The sequence below is a fragment of the Filicampus tigris genome, chromosome 8 (assembly GCF_054856515.1).
Source record: "Filicampus tigris isolate MCC_2025a chromosome 8, RoL_Ftig_1.0, whole genome shotgun sequence".
NCBI lineage: Eukaryota > Metazoa > Chordata > Actinopteri > Syngnathiformes > Syngnathidae > Filicampus > Filicampus tigris.
This window is the reverse complement of record NC_141224.1, coordinates 1,465,986-1,482,669: the sequence shown is the minus strand read 5'-3', so window position 1 is coordinate 1,482,669 and position 16,684 is coordinate 1,465,986. Positions and strand designations below refer to the sequence as shown.

The following is a 16,684-nucleotide window of genomic DNA, read 5'->3' as shown; positions in this document are numbered from 1 at the left end:
TATTTTCACTGATGGAGGCAGCGCTTCGTCACCAGACCAGCCATGTTGTCAATAATTGGAGTGAATCTATAAGTGCATATCCGTTCATGTAAAAAGAAAAAAAAAAATCGATGACGTCATTTAGGATCATGTGATTGAACGTGAGAATTTTAGCCACCAGATGGCAGCAGCATCAACTTTTTGAACGCTGCATTTGGGGAATTTGAGTCTGCCTATACCGAATGAGTACTTGAGTAACTGTTTTTGCTGCTAACTTTCTATACCCTGACCGAATTTGTCATTTGTATGACCACAAAATATACACTCCTCATGCAGCTGTCTACTGTTCCACGACGCGGATCGTGCACTAATGCTTCCTATTCATCTCCGTCTGTACTTTTTCGTACTAAACTCCTGTATCCTTTCATTTCTCTTCGTTGCCTGTAATTTTGCTCCCTGCGCCGGTGTTTCGTCAATAAATTGTCCTCGCGACCTGAGCATCACCCAACAGGGATGCCATCAAGCCACGAGGTCAAGTGTGTTGCCACTCGGAGGTGGGGGACAAGGCCACTTTAATCCAAGCCTCGGGCGTAGCATCCAGTTAGTATTAAAATAGGCGACCTGCGTGGGCCGGCAGACGGACCTACATAGCAGATTGAGACAGTTGAGAGGTAATCCAAAAGGCTTTAAATCTGCACTCGTGCACGTGATCATGGGATGTTTTCACTTTTTCGGGATTATTCCCGCACGCCCGGCGCATGAATGTGATCTCCGTCCGCCGTATCGTGGTGGTCTCAAAGGAGACATATACAGTGGTGCCTTGAGATATAAGTTTCGTTCTTTCCCTGGCCACACTTGCAACTCAAAACACTTGCGCGTCAAATCTTCTTTCCCCACTGAAATGAGCAGAAATGCCACGAATACGTTCCAGCCTCACCACCAAAACTGGTTTTGTAATGTGTTTTTAATCGGAAAAATAGTACTCTATTATATTGTACTCAGTTAAATAAAATGTAAATAGTTAAAGTTTTTTTCCCACATATTGTGCTTCATTTCAATGGAATTTGTGCTGCTGACAAATTAACTGCTTGTATCTCAAATTTTCTGCTTGCAAGCCAACAAAAAAAAAAAAATTGTTCGCCCGATGGATCGTTTCTCGAAAAAAACTCTTAAGATGGGTCACTTGTATCCCAAGGCGCCGCTGTAGTATGCATTTTTTTAACTGTTCAAAACTGTTCCTAGGTGTTTAATAGCAACTTGTGGAAAATGGCGGTATTACAGGAAGAGCACAAAAATACGCTGATATCTGAGAATAGGGGAGTATTTGCACAAATAGATGCCACAGAAAAAAAACGGATGAATTTGCAAATGGTGAACCTCAAATACACTGGGGGCCACGTTAACCCATTTTCACAAACTAATGCTGGTAACACTGTTGGCTCATGCTAATCTGTGCTAACAATTCATTTCTCCCTTGACCGGAGGGCAGGGAGTGCAGACACACAAATATTTGTATACAAAACATTAAAAAGTCCATTTGACATCACGTATCCCCTTAAAAGTACAAGTCCCGTAAACATCCGCAAATGGATTTGCATTTGTGTGCGCAGGTGCGGACGTAATCCTCGCCGTTGTGTTGCCTTACAAGCGGGCCACTTTGGGGTCCGTTCCAAGTCCTCCGAGTGCAGATTAAGTGCTTTGGTTATGTAAGCATGTGTGCTTCCCTTTGTCACTAACAACAGAACGATCTCACCGCAGGAAGATTTGCTTTTAAGATGATTAGATCTGATTCTTTTTTTTTTCATCTTTCTTTTTCTTTTTTTTTTTTTTGCTGTTGGGTAAGAAGAAGGCAAGGCAGGAAACACACGTGGCAGAATGAAACTGCAGTCTTTAATCGCCGTAAAGAGGATTTATTAGGCAAAAGTGACTTTTTAATGTTTTGTAAACAAATGATTGTGTCTCTGGGGTGGCTTGCCATCCATCAAGTGTGAAATTGATGAGTGTGAAAGCAAGCAAGTACAGTGGTTCCTTGAGATAGAGCTCTCTTTAATAGTACACGTAATAAAACTTGCAGTAATGACATGAGTAGAGTTACAAGGAATTCAACATTTTTTTGTCACACGTTCTCCCTCATTTCAATGCGCATTTTCTTGCTCATTCTGGTACACCTTGGCCATCTGGGGGCCGTATAAGACCGACATACATACGGCTATATTAGTTGTTCTTCACAGAGGATAAAGAATAGATGCCGGTGTGATTTTTTTTTTTTTTTAATACTCTGTCCAGATGTGTTGCTGCACCATTTGTGTTCAAATCTTAATTTGCTTAAAGGGTTATAACATCGCCACATAAATGCTAATCGTTAGCCCGTGCATATGTTTTTTCCCATTATGTGTTAGCATATAGCTAGTGGTTGTTTTATATACACCTTCCATTCGCTCTGTTTTACGTTTTTGGGTTGACAATAAACCTAAACTGAAGCCTGAAGCCTCTTTTTTGAAGAATATTTACTAATTCTATGTGCCAAAGTGCTGATTGTTATGAAGTGAGTTGAGTCACTGCCATAAAAAAATCGGTTGAACAACTACTCGCATCTTAGTTAGTCGGGTCACTCGAATTTCTTCTGATTTGACTCCTTGGCTATTCTAAACAGTAACGACCACAGTGAAAATATGATCCAATAGGTGCTCACCTATGCGAGGGAAATTGTTTAATTAAACTTTTGTGTCATTGGGTTGAACCTTTCCTGCTCAGGCAGTGTCAGAGTTTACACAAGTCTCCAATTACGCCAGAAAAGGGGCTAGATGTGTTGCTAGTCGCTTTTCCAAAAAGTATTCACTTGAAGTGTAGGAAAAGTGGCCAAGCGTAGCAACATTTCAAGCAGCGTCAAGCGGATGTTTCGTGTGGATTTTGACCACAAGCGTGTAAGAGCTTTTATTCCAAAGCTGGATACGTGTTCTTGAACAGGTTGTCAACATAAGAAAAACACTACACCTGTGCATTGTTAAAGCATTTAATTGTTGTCACACATCAAAAGTAATTGTCAGACTAATGACACAATGTTAGTCTAATAGCATAAAGGCCCAAGTCATTTTTGAAAAACAACAAACGTGTGCCGATTAGAATAACTGAGAATCTACTCCGACAAAAAACAATTTATAGCAAGCAAATTGATGTTATTTTATTGCTATTGCGCTAGTAAGTAAATTACGCGTGCAATTATGCTATTAGGCTAACGAAAAGTTACCCAGCACACACACACACACACACACTAAAGACCTAAATATTTACAAAACGGTGATGCTTGGGAGCGTATTCCCATGCAAAAAGAAGTTAGTGAGGCACATATTCTCGAGTGTGGCGCAGGTACAAAACAACATTTGGTTGGTTTATTACTTATCAAAAACAAAACAAGTGTCATCATAAAGTCAGAAACGATCCTGACAAGCCTGCCTAAGCTTCAAATGCTAAAGGGCACATTGCTATCAACGCGAAGCATCAGAGCTGCTACTCAAGAGCTAATCTACTCCACCTACTCTATTTATTGCTTTTTTTTTTTCGGACTGGTGTTCACAGTGAGCGTGGCTACTCGTGTTGGCAATGAAAACGTTACAACATGGACGCTGAAACAAGCACTTGAAAGGTTTGGGGGAGCCCAAAAAATTAGCATCTGAACGTGTTTGAATGGTGAGAGCAGGAAACATGGCTCAAAAGCAGCGGTTCTCAAACTGGGGTCTTTCAAACGTCACTTGGCAAAATGATTCGCAATGCATCATGAAGTCCTTTCATTGACGAAAATCAAAGTGTGCACCACCAACTTAGGCTCCTTACCTTTGCTTGGGATCTATTTTGACAATACAGTAAAGGTGTCTTTTCCGCAATCAAAGGCGTAATATTATGAGAATAAAGTTGTATTTTTGAAATTCACTTGTTAAAACTTTGACTCCTTGTTAAACTTAATATCGTAATTGTCCCATTTTACTGAACAGAGAAACTGTCAAATAAACCAATACAAAATGAAAACACTCTCAAGGATTATGGAGACCGCAGCTAAAAACTGTACTAATGGCGTGACTGTAGGTCCTGATGTCGCTTACAAGGCCACGCCCCTTATTGCACACATCAACACACAAATGTACTACTGTGTGTTTGTGTGTGTGACTAATTACACTTAAAACCAGTTTGTCTTTGTAGTCACTTTTATTATGTTTTGTGTGGTGTTAATATTTTACAAAACAGTGCAATTAAAAATAAAAAAGAAAATTTTTTTTTTAAGTTTGGATTTTTTTGGGGGGGGGCTGGAATGGATTAATTCAGTAGCATTTCATTTTCTTTCAATGAGTATGTTGATTTACGAGCTAGGTCACTAGTTGCTTTATTATCGTAAGAATCCAACTTTTTATCTTGACAAAACTAGGCTTTTTGTAAACGATTCACTTTTCGATTCATTATGCTTATAACCCTACCGCGCTTTTTTTGGGGGGTCGAAAAAATGTGAATTTGTAATCGTGACTTTTTTCTCAAACAGTCAACTTTAATCTCCCTAATTTGCCTTACGAGGCTAGACCCTAAAAGTTTGAGAACCCCTGCTCTAAAGTTCGAACAAGTCCCAAAAAGTATCTCCGAAAGATCGTCCTGGAAACGGCGGCGCTTGGTCGGCTTTAAATCAGTTTCATGGTGAACCTGCCGCCGTCTCCACCGTCCCCTCCTCCGCCCACGGAGGAGCGAGGGACAAAGTCGATGGTGGCCGTGTGCTTGATCTGGCCTTTGCTCTGGCTCCAGAAGAACATGAAGATGAAGCAGATGGCCACCGAGCTGAGGAAAGACAGGAAGCCCATGGTGGTGGCGATGATCAGCGTCTTGGCGTCAAAGGGGTACGGCTTTGCCAGTTGGGCCGAGGAGTTGGTGGCTTGAGGAATCGGGGGCTCTAACCAGTCCTCCTCCGTGAAGAAGGGGATGGTTCGGTTGCGTGGGCCCCCTTTTACAAAGAGGCCCACCGTAATGCTGTCGTTGCCGGCGGCGTTGCCCGCAAGGCACTGGTAGGTGCCGCTGTCATGGACCTGCGCAAACCGCACCTCCAGGGTACCGTTGGGTAAAACTCTGATTCTTCCTGCTGGAGAGACCACATTCCTGTGGGAGGAGACCCAGGTGATGGATGGCGCCGGATCCCCGTCCGCCTTGCAGGAGAAGAGAACGGTGGTGCCGTCTTCCACCCTGGCCTCCTGCGGCCGACGGTCCAGGATGCGAGCGGGCCGGCAAGTGAACGCCCTTGGCAGCTCCTTTTCGGAAAAGTCCCTGAATTCTCGCTGCCTCGCCGTGTCGGGGGACGAGCACGCGGGTTGGCGGCCGTCGAAGTTCAAGCGCAATCGCAGACGGACCACCCAGAGCAGACGGCAGTCGCAGGACAGCGGATTCCCGTCCAACCTCAGCACCTGAAGGTTGCCCACCGAGTGCAAGGTGCTCTCCTCCAAAGTCGTGAGCTGGTTTGATGTCAAGTTGAGCATGCGGAGCGAGGCGAGGCCCTTGAAGGCCCCCGGCTCTATTCGCAGCAGGTTCCCACCGGCTAGGTGCAACTCTTGGAGTCTCAGGAGGTCCCGCAACAGATTACCTTGAATAAGAGTGATGGGGTTGTAGGACAAGTCCAGGAAGCGCAGGTGCGCCAGGTGACGCAGTGCGGAGTATGGCACCGCGCTGAGGTTGCAGCTGCTGATGACCAGAGCGGTCAGGTTGAGTCCAATCAGGCTGTTGCTGGCCACCGTGTCCAGTGAGGGCCAGTTGGCCAGAATGAGGCTGCGCAGCCGGTGCAGGCGGCGGAAAGCATTGTTAGGCAGCGTCGAAATGGTGAGGCGCAGCATGCGAAGGTACGTCAGGCTCTGCAGCTGAGACAACGCCTCAGTGGGAATGGACGTCAAATTACTGCGATTGATGTGGAGCTCCTGCAAACTCCGCAAACCAAAGAAAGCTCGCTGGGAAATGAACACCAGGTCATTCTCATCGGCGTCCAGCGTCTGCAGATTCACCGTCTCTCTGAAGGTGTAGTCCAGGAAGACCAGAATCTCGTTCTGGCTTAGATCTAGAAACCGTAGACCGGACAAGCCTGAAAAAACACCCACGGGGAGGATCTTGAGACGATTATTCTTAATCCGAAGCGTCCTGAGATTCTGCAGTCCCTGGAACGCTTCCACCTCAATCATGGAGATCATATTGTCGCCGAGGTCCAGATCTTGAAGCTCGTGGAGGCCGGAGAACTGGCGGCGCCCCACCGTCCGAATCTTGTTGTAGGACAAATCCGCACGCCTCCAGTCGCCGGAAAAGCCCTCTGGGATGGAGTTCAAGTGTTTGCCGGAGCAGATGACTTCCTTGGTCTCGGGCCGACACGAACAGCGAAGCGGGCAACTTCCTGCGGAGACGCCCAGTGCCACCTGGAGCAGGATGCCCCATGCCACCCATCGACCCACAGACTCCACAAACATCTTTCCCCCTTTCTGAAAAGACACAAAGACAGGACGTCAGGCGGATGCTGATCCGGACGTACGATTCTTGAGTGGTTCTTGCGAACAAAAGTACCGCGTCAGCGCCGGGGTGCAGAGGATCATAACCAGCACCAGTCAAGTCGGACTCGGTCTTGGGTCTGGTCGGCTTGAGTGATCCTGGTCATTGGCATCGCCGTTAGCGTTGCCTGGAGCAAACAAAGAGAGAGGTGTGTCTTCAGTTCCTGCATGAAACACTGAAGTGGGAATGACAACATTGACGTTTTGTCAGTGACTTCACTTCACTGTGAAATCATTTCCCTTGACATCTGGCCACAGGTTTTCTTGACTCGCTTGAATGACAGCCACGAGATGAACCATATCGCTTGCAAGTGGCCTCTTCTCGAATGCAGTTTTTCCGTTTTTATGCACTGTGCCAATCGCTTCATCTTTTACTTGTACAAATCTTATTATTAGTGCTATTTGTCCGCAGTTAGCAATTACTGCACTGTTTTATTGGACCCTACTAGTGTCCACTTGTAGTTTTGCCAAAGTGGATGACAAAGCTTATACTAGTATTTGGACCTTAAGATGACTATCAAGGGCATCCGTGACATAATCAAATGGATTTCCACAAAATTGTTTGACATTTATTCAATGGCAACAAATTTAGAATACTTGGAAGACAACTACATGGTACCAGTGGGACAAAATGACCAGCGGGCATTTCGGTGCTTCTAGTAGGGTCCGGTGGGCTACGAGTGTGTGAGCAAAGGAACTAGTATCGTTGCACTAGTACGCTGAATTGTCTTACTAGTGAGGACAAAGAGCTTACTGGAGGTGAAGGATATCGAGAGAAAAAAAAAAATCGCCATATTGCTCCACATTGCTGTGTATGAAGTCAGTAAAGGCTACATGGCGAGCCTGCTTCGTGCTGAGTGAAAATAAAGAACGCAAGATGCGCATGTATGTAGGTCGAGTGCGAAGCAGATGTTAGGCAAATGAGAGAATTCCGCACAATTTCAGGACAAGCCAACAACCAAGCCAACGCACGGCTGACGATCAAAGACCATTTCTCACTTTTTCCTTTTTTCTTTTCTTGTTTGAGGTCACTTCATCCCGCCAAAAAGAGGCTTAAGAAGCACTTAAGATCCTCGGAGGCGTCCACGTGAGACAGAACCCGCCCTGACGCTAAAAGCCGCAAGTGTCGCCTGCAAGCGCGCACATGAGGCTTCCGCGCGGCGCTTGGAGGCCGGCATCTGGAGAGTGCCACTGCCTATGTGTGCCATCTATTTGCAGTTGGAAAGAGTTCAAAGCAACTTTTGCATGCATGAGGTTATTTATTTATTTATTTTGCCCCTTTTATGGAAATCCTTTTGTGCATTTGTTTTTTTTTTTTTGATCCTCGAAATCCAGCATAAAGTCCATGTACTGGAGGGTGCATGTTACATATGTGCAAGTCGCAAGTCTTCAATTGACGTTTCAAGCAAGTCCCAAGTTACTGTGGCAAAAATCAAGCAAGTCAAGTCCCCGCAAAATTTCACCCAAGTCGAGTCAGCTCGTCACTGCAACATCTCCGCGACTCTTTCCGTCACTTAAATGAATGGAAATGATATTAATCCATCCCGGCCTCCCACTAAAAAAAACTAAAAAAAAAAAAGAAAGTTTGTTAATAAGGAAGAATAGCACTACATAATATTGTCCTTTATAAACACATACAGCAATTACATCGTGAAATGAAATGTAAAGAATGAACGCCGTTTCGGCCACGCGTTTTGCTTCAGTTCAATGGACATTGCGCTGCTCGTGCTCTTGGCCACCTGGGGGCAGTATAATCAGATATACAGACATACTGCACAAGGGTTATAACACAGTGACTGCAATTCTTTTCGTAAGCACATCTATGGCGTTGTGCGTTGCTAATTAGCATCAAGCTAAACGGACTCGACTAAGACAAAGCCATGTGGTTGTTTTCATCACACCGTGTGTCATTCTCTTCGTCCGATGTTTAGTTTGACATTAAACTTCAGCCGTTGCTTGTTGCGAAGTGAGATTTCAGTGTCTCAAGGCACCACTTGAGTTAAATACCAAATGTAATTTGAGAACCGCAATACTCCGCGGTGAATGAAAAGTAAAAAGTGTCAAACTGCGCTGCGTCCTGCAAAATGTGACGTAACACTTCGCTTCACCGCAGTTGGTTGACCAGTTGGACATGTTTGCAAATCACGGCACTCTGTTGTTTGGAAGTGTGAAAAGCGTCGTTAGCCGAAGCAGATTCAACTCTACCTTGGTGTCAGTTTCGCAGTGTCGAGTTCCAGAGGTGCCACAATGACCGCGCGCGCGCGCGCACGCACGCACGCGGCAGGTTGTTGTTATAAGCGGCACTCTGTCATCACACAGAATTAAATCACGCGTAAGGCGATAACGTCATTGTGATCTGTGATCAATCTAAATACAAGTCATTCGCAATGTTCTATTGTTGGATGAAGTCTTCATCCCTCATGTCACAAGACAGGTTCTATTGTTAAATCAACTTGAATTGCTTAATGTCACAATGTCAGCGTTCTAATATTACATAAACTCAATGTCATTTGACATGTTCTATTATGGACTAAACTTTAAATACACAACACGGCATCCATCAGCCGGCATGTTCTACGTATTGGCACGAACACTTAAATGCGTGCTGACATCGTCCGGCTTGTTGAACAAACTTGAAAATTCTGTGATCAGGTCACGAGGCCCACTGTGACGTTAACACGAAATGTTTTGAATGTGACATCAATGTTCAAAACAATGCCCTGCCGCCCGTCCTATTATGAAATCTACTTTCTAGGACAATACAGTGACAGCATTTCAAGTGTCCGTGTACGACGTCGTGCCACAAGACGTGATGCTCAATACGCTTTCCCTAATTGACCTCTCCCCTTGCAATCGAATAGAATACGCACCGCCTCGTTTGGCCTCGATGCCCGTTCACGTCCGAGTCGGATCAGCGCGAGCAAAAGGCATCGTCTTGCCCGAGCCAGCATTTGCTCACGTTTCCTCAAATCCGGCTCCTCCTCCGCTTTATGACTTCCTCTGATTTTGTCGATGAGCAAAAGTGCAACAGGTGCGCCGCAACGTAGCCGTCCGTCCGTCTTCCAGGGCCCCGGAACGCGGCCCGGCCCGCTCGGGTCTTGTGACACTTGTCGCCGGCGCGCTATATTTAGCTGGGCGCGGTGAGAGCGACAAGAGCCTCAAATCGCCAATTAAAATGGCTGGAACGCTGCGCGCGTTTGCGTGCCTCTCTTTATGAGCTCGTGGCACCTGCCGCAGTGTGGCGGCCCCCGGAGGCCTGGTGCACGCAAGCAGCAAATTTGAGAAAAAAAAAAAACATTCCGAAATAAAGGGTTGCCTGCAGAACACGAGCTGAACACTGCAGAAGTGAGCAGCTGCTTTATGAGCGCCACAAAAGTCCATTCCCCGGGGACTGATTTTTACCAGCCTGCTGCTTGACGTTACAAAACTGCAACAAAAGTCTTTTTTTACCCCGCCCATCCATAAAAAGCTTAGAGGTACTCATCCCCAGTCAACTGTTTTGTTGTTGTTTTGTTTTTTTGCTGATAAACGGGTGTCTACTAATGCTGTCTACACGCCCTGCTCATTATTTTGCCATTTTGGCGCATGTTTGTTGAAATCTTACATTTGCAGCTAAAAAACGTTTGTGTGGAGCCATCTTGAGGTTCAACACCGCACTGCATGCGGATTTTGCTTTCTGTCCTCTGATTGGACCAGCAGCCAATACCGACGTCACTTCCGGAATCTTGACGTCGTCACTCTGCCACCGCGGGGTATACAAGCGGCTCGGTCTCGTGCACGCCTCCGTAGCCAGTTGGAGTTTGCCAACAACTTTATAACCATTTTCCGGTGAGTGATTTATTAGCATAGCATTTGCTTCGTTTATTTAGCATAGCTTGTCATAGTATAAAAATTATTTAGGTTGCTTGCTGCTGTCAATCGCAGCCAGACCACGCCCAACACGATCCACAACCCCACCCCACCCCCCAAGCCCCACAAGCCCAGCGCTCCTCCAGGCAACGCCCCCTTGGAGCACCGTTCGCAAATATTAGTGAGGGGTGGAGCTAAAGTTTGCTAGGGGGGTGAGTACCCCTTTAAAAGACAGGACTGCAGCACCCCAGAAATGACATGGGGGAAAATAATGTCAAGGTCAAAGATTATATATACTGTATACTGTTTCAATAAATGAAAAAAAAAATATATATATATATATAGCGGTCTGGATCTAAAATGGTTTTCACCTCCAAATTCTACACTTGACTTGCTCTCGTCCTGATGACTCCTTTAGAAGAAGAAAAAGTACACAGTGAGTGACGCGAACGCATTGGAGGCAGTTCCTGGATGGATCCGCTTGCCTCAACGACTCATACTCGCCCGAACATTGCCGAAAGCACAAAGCGCTGTGTCGGCAATATTAAGAATAGCAGCCATAAATGAGGCGAGGGAATTAGTCTCAGCGCAGCAGCACCTCCCAAATTAGGTCGACGCCGGCCATGTGTGGGGAGGCGGGCGGGCTAACGCTGATCGACAGGGCGCTCCTTGGCTCTTAACCCTGCAGAGGTTGGAGTTCAAAAAGTAATTCTGGGAAGCACAAGTTGGATTCGTGCGCTCATTAGTCAAACAAGTAAAGGATTTCTCTGTTATGTTGCTGTTCATCATTTGCGCACCTGCTGGGATTATTTGAAGAAGGTTTCCAGTGGTTCTTTTTTTTTTCTGGTGTTTCTTTGAGGAACGTTTCTAGGAGCTCTCTGAGACAGGATTCAGTGATCGTTTCTTGAGGATGGTTTCTCGTGCTTCTTGTTTGAGGAAAGTCATTCATGGAAGTGTGCTTTAAGGAAGCTTTCAAGTAGACATAGACCGATATGTTTTTTTCAGGATTGGCGTGAAAATCTAAAAAAAAACGAAAACTCTTAACTTTGTTAAAACGCGTTTAAGCGTGTTTATTGAAAATTTTTTCATATTCGCATCATTTTTTAAAATCCTTTGTTGTAAAATCCTTACAAAAAGAGAACTCCCAGAGTCATCATCTTGTCTTCAAAAGTGAAATAAAAACTTAAACAATAAATCCATATAGTTTTCTACGGCAAATGAAGTCCTCCCAAATTTCAAAACGACAGAAATGTTCAAATTTCACGTATCTTTTGTTTCGATTTGAAACGAAAACAAAAAGCGCAGCCTGTTCCCAGGGTCAGTAGAATCACTTATAAAGCAACCTGAAATTGTAAATAAACAGTTTCTTAAAGTTAACACAGTTTTAAATTGATTTATTATCGGCCGTCAGATTTTTTTAAAAAAGGCCGATGCCGATAATTCGTCAAAACATTGAATATCAGAGCCGATAATCGGTCTATTCTTCTTCTTTGAGTGATGTTTTTAGTGGCGCTTTGAGACAGTTTGAAGTGTTCTTCTTTGAGGAAGCTTTCCAGCAATCGCTCTTTCAAAAGTGCAATTTTAATGTAACAAATAACCAAAAGAAGACAAAGGCTCTGTTGTCAACACGGCGCGAGCAGGGCAAAGAAGCCGTCTGACCCAAAAGCTAAGAGACAAAAAGCTGTTTCGATCGCTTTTGGTGTGCTGTCGATCACAGTGGGAGCGCGTCGGTGTCGCCGCGGCAACGCGTGAAGTCCACGGCTCGCTCCAATCCCTTTTAAAAACAGATTACTCCAACGTGCTTTTGCCAGGATCTTTTATAATCTATTGTTTAATCATTTCAGCGTATTGCTTTTTGGAGAGCCCTTCATAATCCGCTTAGCTCCTCGTTATTTGTGCGCCCAACTCTCGGCACCTCCTCGCCGCCGTACGCCGATGACATCAGCGCTGAATTAATACAATACAAATAATTTCTTGCTCCCGCGAAAGCAGAGAGAATGTTATGCCTGTCGTATCCTGTTTGTATGTGTTGCCGCACCGCGTGTGTTAAGGAACACTTCTTCTTCTTCTTCGGTTTATAATTACCGTAACGTCAGTGCCAATTTCCATTAGCTCGTCCACGATGTTTTACATTATACTTCAACATTAAGCTAGCAGACAATCAACCCAAACACATTTTTTCCAGAATATGTTCCCAGCAGCTTCACAAGTTGGAACATGACAATTCAGTTTGTGGAATATGAGTGAAGCAGCAAAATGCACCCGTTTTTAGCCATCTCATTTTGTCATTTCTGTGAAAATGACATCACAACTGCTCACAACGACCAATCGCGGATCATCTTGAGAAAACAGGTCAGCCGTGATTGATCTCTTATTGGCTCTTACTCCACAAATGCAAAATTGATCAGAATGCCCCGTTTCAACGCGTGGGCTTGCATAGAACATATTCTTGGGAAAAAAACGACTTCCTCTTTAAGTAAATTCAATTCAGTCTATAAGAGTTATTCTCACTTGGGAGCCAATATATTCCAGCTGGCTACGGGTGAGCGGCAACGTGCAGCGCGGACACGTGGCCAGCCCATCGCAGTGTTATTTGGCTACGTTCCGTGAATGTAAACACAGTCACACAAGGATAGCGTACGTGCCACTTGAAATGTGGCGTGAATCCATCAGGAAAGACTCTTGGATGTCCTAAGTCTTTTTCGTAGTGCTCCAACGGCACTTCTGGCCGCTCAGTTTGTTGGAGAAAGCTAACGGCGGAGAGCACTTGGTCACCCTCTTCATCTCCTAAGCACCGAGGCCGGGTGGTGATGCTTGGAAGCCAGCCAAATACTCCATTTAATCAGGGGGCCTTTTATGAGCAGGAAGTGTTTGCATGATTCATTTTGAGCATTAAGGTGTACATTTGGGGGGGGGGGGGCTAACAGGCTTCGATCAGCGGCAGACAAATGGCGACAACTTTGCCAGCTCACATGCGTCACGGCACGTCACATGCTCCGAAACCAGGCGACATTAGCTCCAGCAGAAATTCTCTTTGGACTCACACCAGCGCGACAACTGGGCCGGACTTGACATGTGTCCAATTTAGTTAGCTGTCAATTTCCATATACGGTGGAACCTCAGTTTTTGCCTGCCCCCCACAATTCAGCGTTGGACACATTTTTCCGTGTAAATTTTGTCCTAGTTTTCATGAAACTCTGCCATTCATTTCACAAAATCGATGCATGTTCATCCGAAGAATTTTGTAAGATGTGTAAAAAGGGTTCAATGGCGGCATAGTAAGGAAACACGGGCATAACATCCTGTCTAAAGTCAGACTTTGCAAATAAAAGCAGTATAATCACACAGTTTTATGACACTTTTAGCACGCGGTCCATAATTTAGCCGTTGCGCTCAATAAATTAGCACCAAATAGTTGATGTGACTGCTCAATAAACCACCATGGGACCAAACAATATACGCCGTATATTTTTATATTTACATCTTTTTTTTTCAAACGATAGGACCGTGTTTCCATTCACGGAGCACGTAAAAGACAGGCGCGCGAATTGCAAGTGAATAACGACATGGAAGTAAAGAGTAACACAAATATTCACATAACGTACCATATCAATGCCTCCGACGCTGCCGGCGCATTTGTCGACAGAGTCAAATACGCAAATATTCACTTCGAACAAAACAATTTGATATGATTTGAGTAACATGAGTTAGGCTCACGGAACAAGTTCTGCTCGGAGGTCAACGTGGCGCTGCGTGAGGACGCTGACGCGGTTTAAAATTCACACATCTGTCTCTCGCTGTGGACTGATTTCAACTTCATGGCTATCAAACGGCACAAATATTCCAATCTGTCACTCCGTTTATGACTTCCTGTCAAATAACAAAGCATCGCTTCCCCGATGTTGATACAACATGGTTTTGTGAGCCAAATGACAAATTGTGGACGTGTAGTGACTGCCAACGACGTGGATGTCATCAAGTAATGCTGCGCTTTTTATGGCAAACGTTTAGTGTGACACAAAAGGATTCTTAAAAAAAAAAAAATGGATTCAAAGGAATTAATTGTTTTTTTTTGGTTTGTTATTTCTCCCCCCCTCATTTTGTTTGTACTCACCACCAGGTCTCCTTTCAACTCAAATAAGTGTAGTAGAATCACCGCAGTAAGAATTTGCTTGCAGGATTAACCCTTTCATTATTTAACAAAAAAAAAAAAGTAGCACAAAGACTTTTGAACACCTGAAACGACACTATTTAAGAGATTATGTTTTATTATGGTTGCTTGCTGATTAAAAAAAAAAAACTCGTGCTGTAAGTTTGAAGTGATTGACTTTAGTCAAGATGAACGCGAGCGATGATTTCATTGTTCACTCAACCTTGAGAAGAACTATTTGGATTAAACCCAAAGTAGATCAAGTGCTGTCCCAGTTCTGACTCAATCAAGCGTAAACATGACCATAAAGCTGATTTAGTCGAAAGACCCAAAAACCCGCCACAAAGCTGTCTGGCTGCTGCTGCTGCTGCATCGGCTGCGGGAAAACCACAGCGAGGCCGCGTGAGAAAAAGTGCGCCAACCTACCACTTTGGACAAGCGTCCATGGCAGCTACGTTGGGCTCCGGCCGGCCTCTCGTCTGTGAGGCGTCACGTCCCGCTCCGCGCGCGCGCGCTCCTCGTCCTGGTTTACTTCTCACAACCGCCGAGAGTTGTCATGATCGGAGCGCCGCAAGAATTCAGGTCGACTTTGCGCGCGTGCGAGAGAGAGAGAAAGTTGCTGCCTCTCTCTCGCTCGCTCGCCCGCCCGCTCCCTCCCTCCCTCCCTCCCTCCGCCTCCCCCCGTTTGAGGCGGGAAGCACGTGAGCCCGTCCATCCGCCAATCACAACGGAGGCATGTCGGGCACACGCAACGCAACAGCACGCTTTGGAATCAGACGACACGGCTCGAAAACTTCCGGCGAGTGGAATGATTGCTTATGATGACTCAATTGATTTCACCCATCAATCCCTTTTTTGAGAAAGTGAATGACATTACATTTACCATTTTTCAAAGCGTTGCGCCTGCTACGAATGGAAATCGAAAAAGCCCAGCGATTCCATTCCTGGGAATCGTTTGTCAGCTTGCCCGGCGATTCTGCTTATCAATTCCTCTCGGAGAAAAAGAAGAGAAGCGGCACTTTTATTGACCAGGGTTGTGTTGCTGGTGAGGCTGCTCAAAGCATCTCAGTCTTGGCCGTCATCGTCGCGCGTGGCAAGAAAGACGAAGAAGGTATTTTGCAAAGAGTTTTGCAAAAATGTTGGGGTTTTTTTTTTGTTTTTTTGGTTTTTTTTTACAAAACAATGATTTCTTTAATCATTCTCAGCTTCAGAAAACAGGTGAGCTGTGGTTGGGCGTTACCTGAGCAACTGTGATGTCATTTTTCAGAAGTGACAATGGCCGCCCACTGGATTTTACGATTTAGCTCATGTTCCACAAATGCGATCTTCATCAGAATGCCGTGTTTCGACTAGTGGGCCGCCATTGAACATATTCTTGCAAAGACCTTTTTGGGCTTGACTTCCCCTTTAAAGGACAGACAGCAAAGTGGAAAACAATCACAGACTTCTCCCGCCCTGTTGTGTTGAAAGCAATTCCGACATCGATGACGCCGTGTTGTTTTGGGAATGTGCAAACAATCGTGGCAACTGTCCACACCTCTTGTACGGATGCCAGATTAGTTATTTTGGGTGTTTTTGCGTGAAAGAGACACCCCCCCCACCCCCATCTTTCAAGCCTCTCTGAGCCTCACACACCTCCGTGATGGTGACACAGATAATCAGAATATGGGCGGAAAAATTGCCAAGCTGTCAGCTCCGAGAGGATTTGTGACTTTTTTTTTTTTTTTTTTTTTTTTTTTTGGTGTGGATGTTTTCACTCTCTGCACTGGCGAGCCGCCCGGATGCTACACGAGCTTGTCGGCCCGCGGCGAGAGTCGGGACGGCCAAGTCTCGGGATTGGATCACGGCTTGGTGCCATCCGGAGCGACGTGGTCGGCTAGAAATAAGATCTCGCCCGTTATGCGTATACGCTCACACTGCAGGGGCGTGATGCCCGATTTGGATTTTTTTTTTTTTGTCAACTCCCTTCCTTTTATGTACTCGTTCACGTTACGGAAACAAATGTGACCTTAAATGTGAACCCAACGCGTCTGCGATGTGACACGCATGCGCACAAAGCAGGACGTGGAGTGACGTGCACCCCCCCCCCCCCCCCCCCAAAAAAATAATGTCACGTGGCGTAGTGTTCATGGAAGTAAATATGATCCCGCATGTA

At 45.4% G+C, this 16,684-nt stretch overlaps 1 protein-coding gene across 1 annotated transcript; it reads right to left on the bottom strand.

Annotated features, from left to right (window-relative positions):
- Window positions 1–2,978: 2,978 nt before the first annotated feature.
- Window positions 2,979–15,168, bottom strand: lingo4b (leucine rich repeat and Ig domain containing 4b). Its single transcript, XM_086037901.1, has 3 exons — window positions 14,956–15,168; window positions 6,547–6,658; window positions 2,979–6,464 (listed from the first exon to the last, which is right to left on the bottom strand). Exon 3 carries the CDS (start codon window positions 6,450–6,452, stop codon window positions 4,641–4,643), a length of 1,812 nt encoding a protein of 603 aa, XP_085894027.1. The 5' UTR covers window positions 6,453–6,464; window positions 6,547–6,658; window positions 14,956–15,168; the 3' UTR covers window positions 2,979–4,640.
- Between the last annotated feature and the right edge of the window lie 1,516 nt (window positions 15,169–16,684).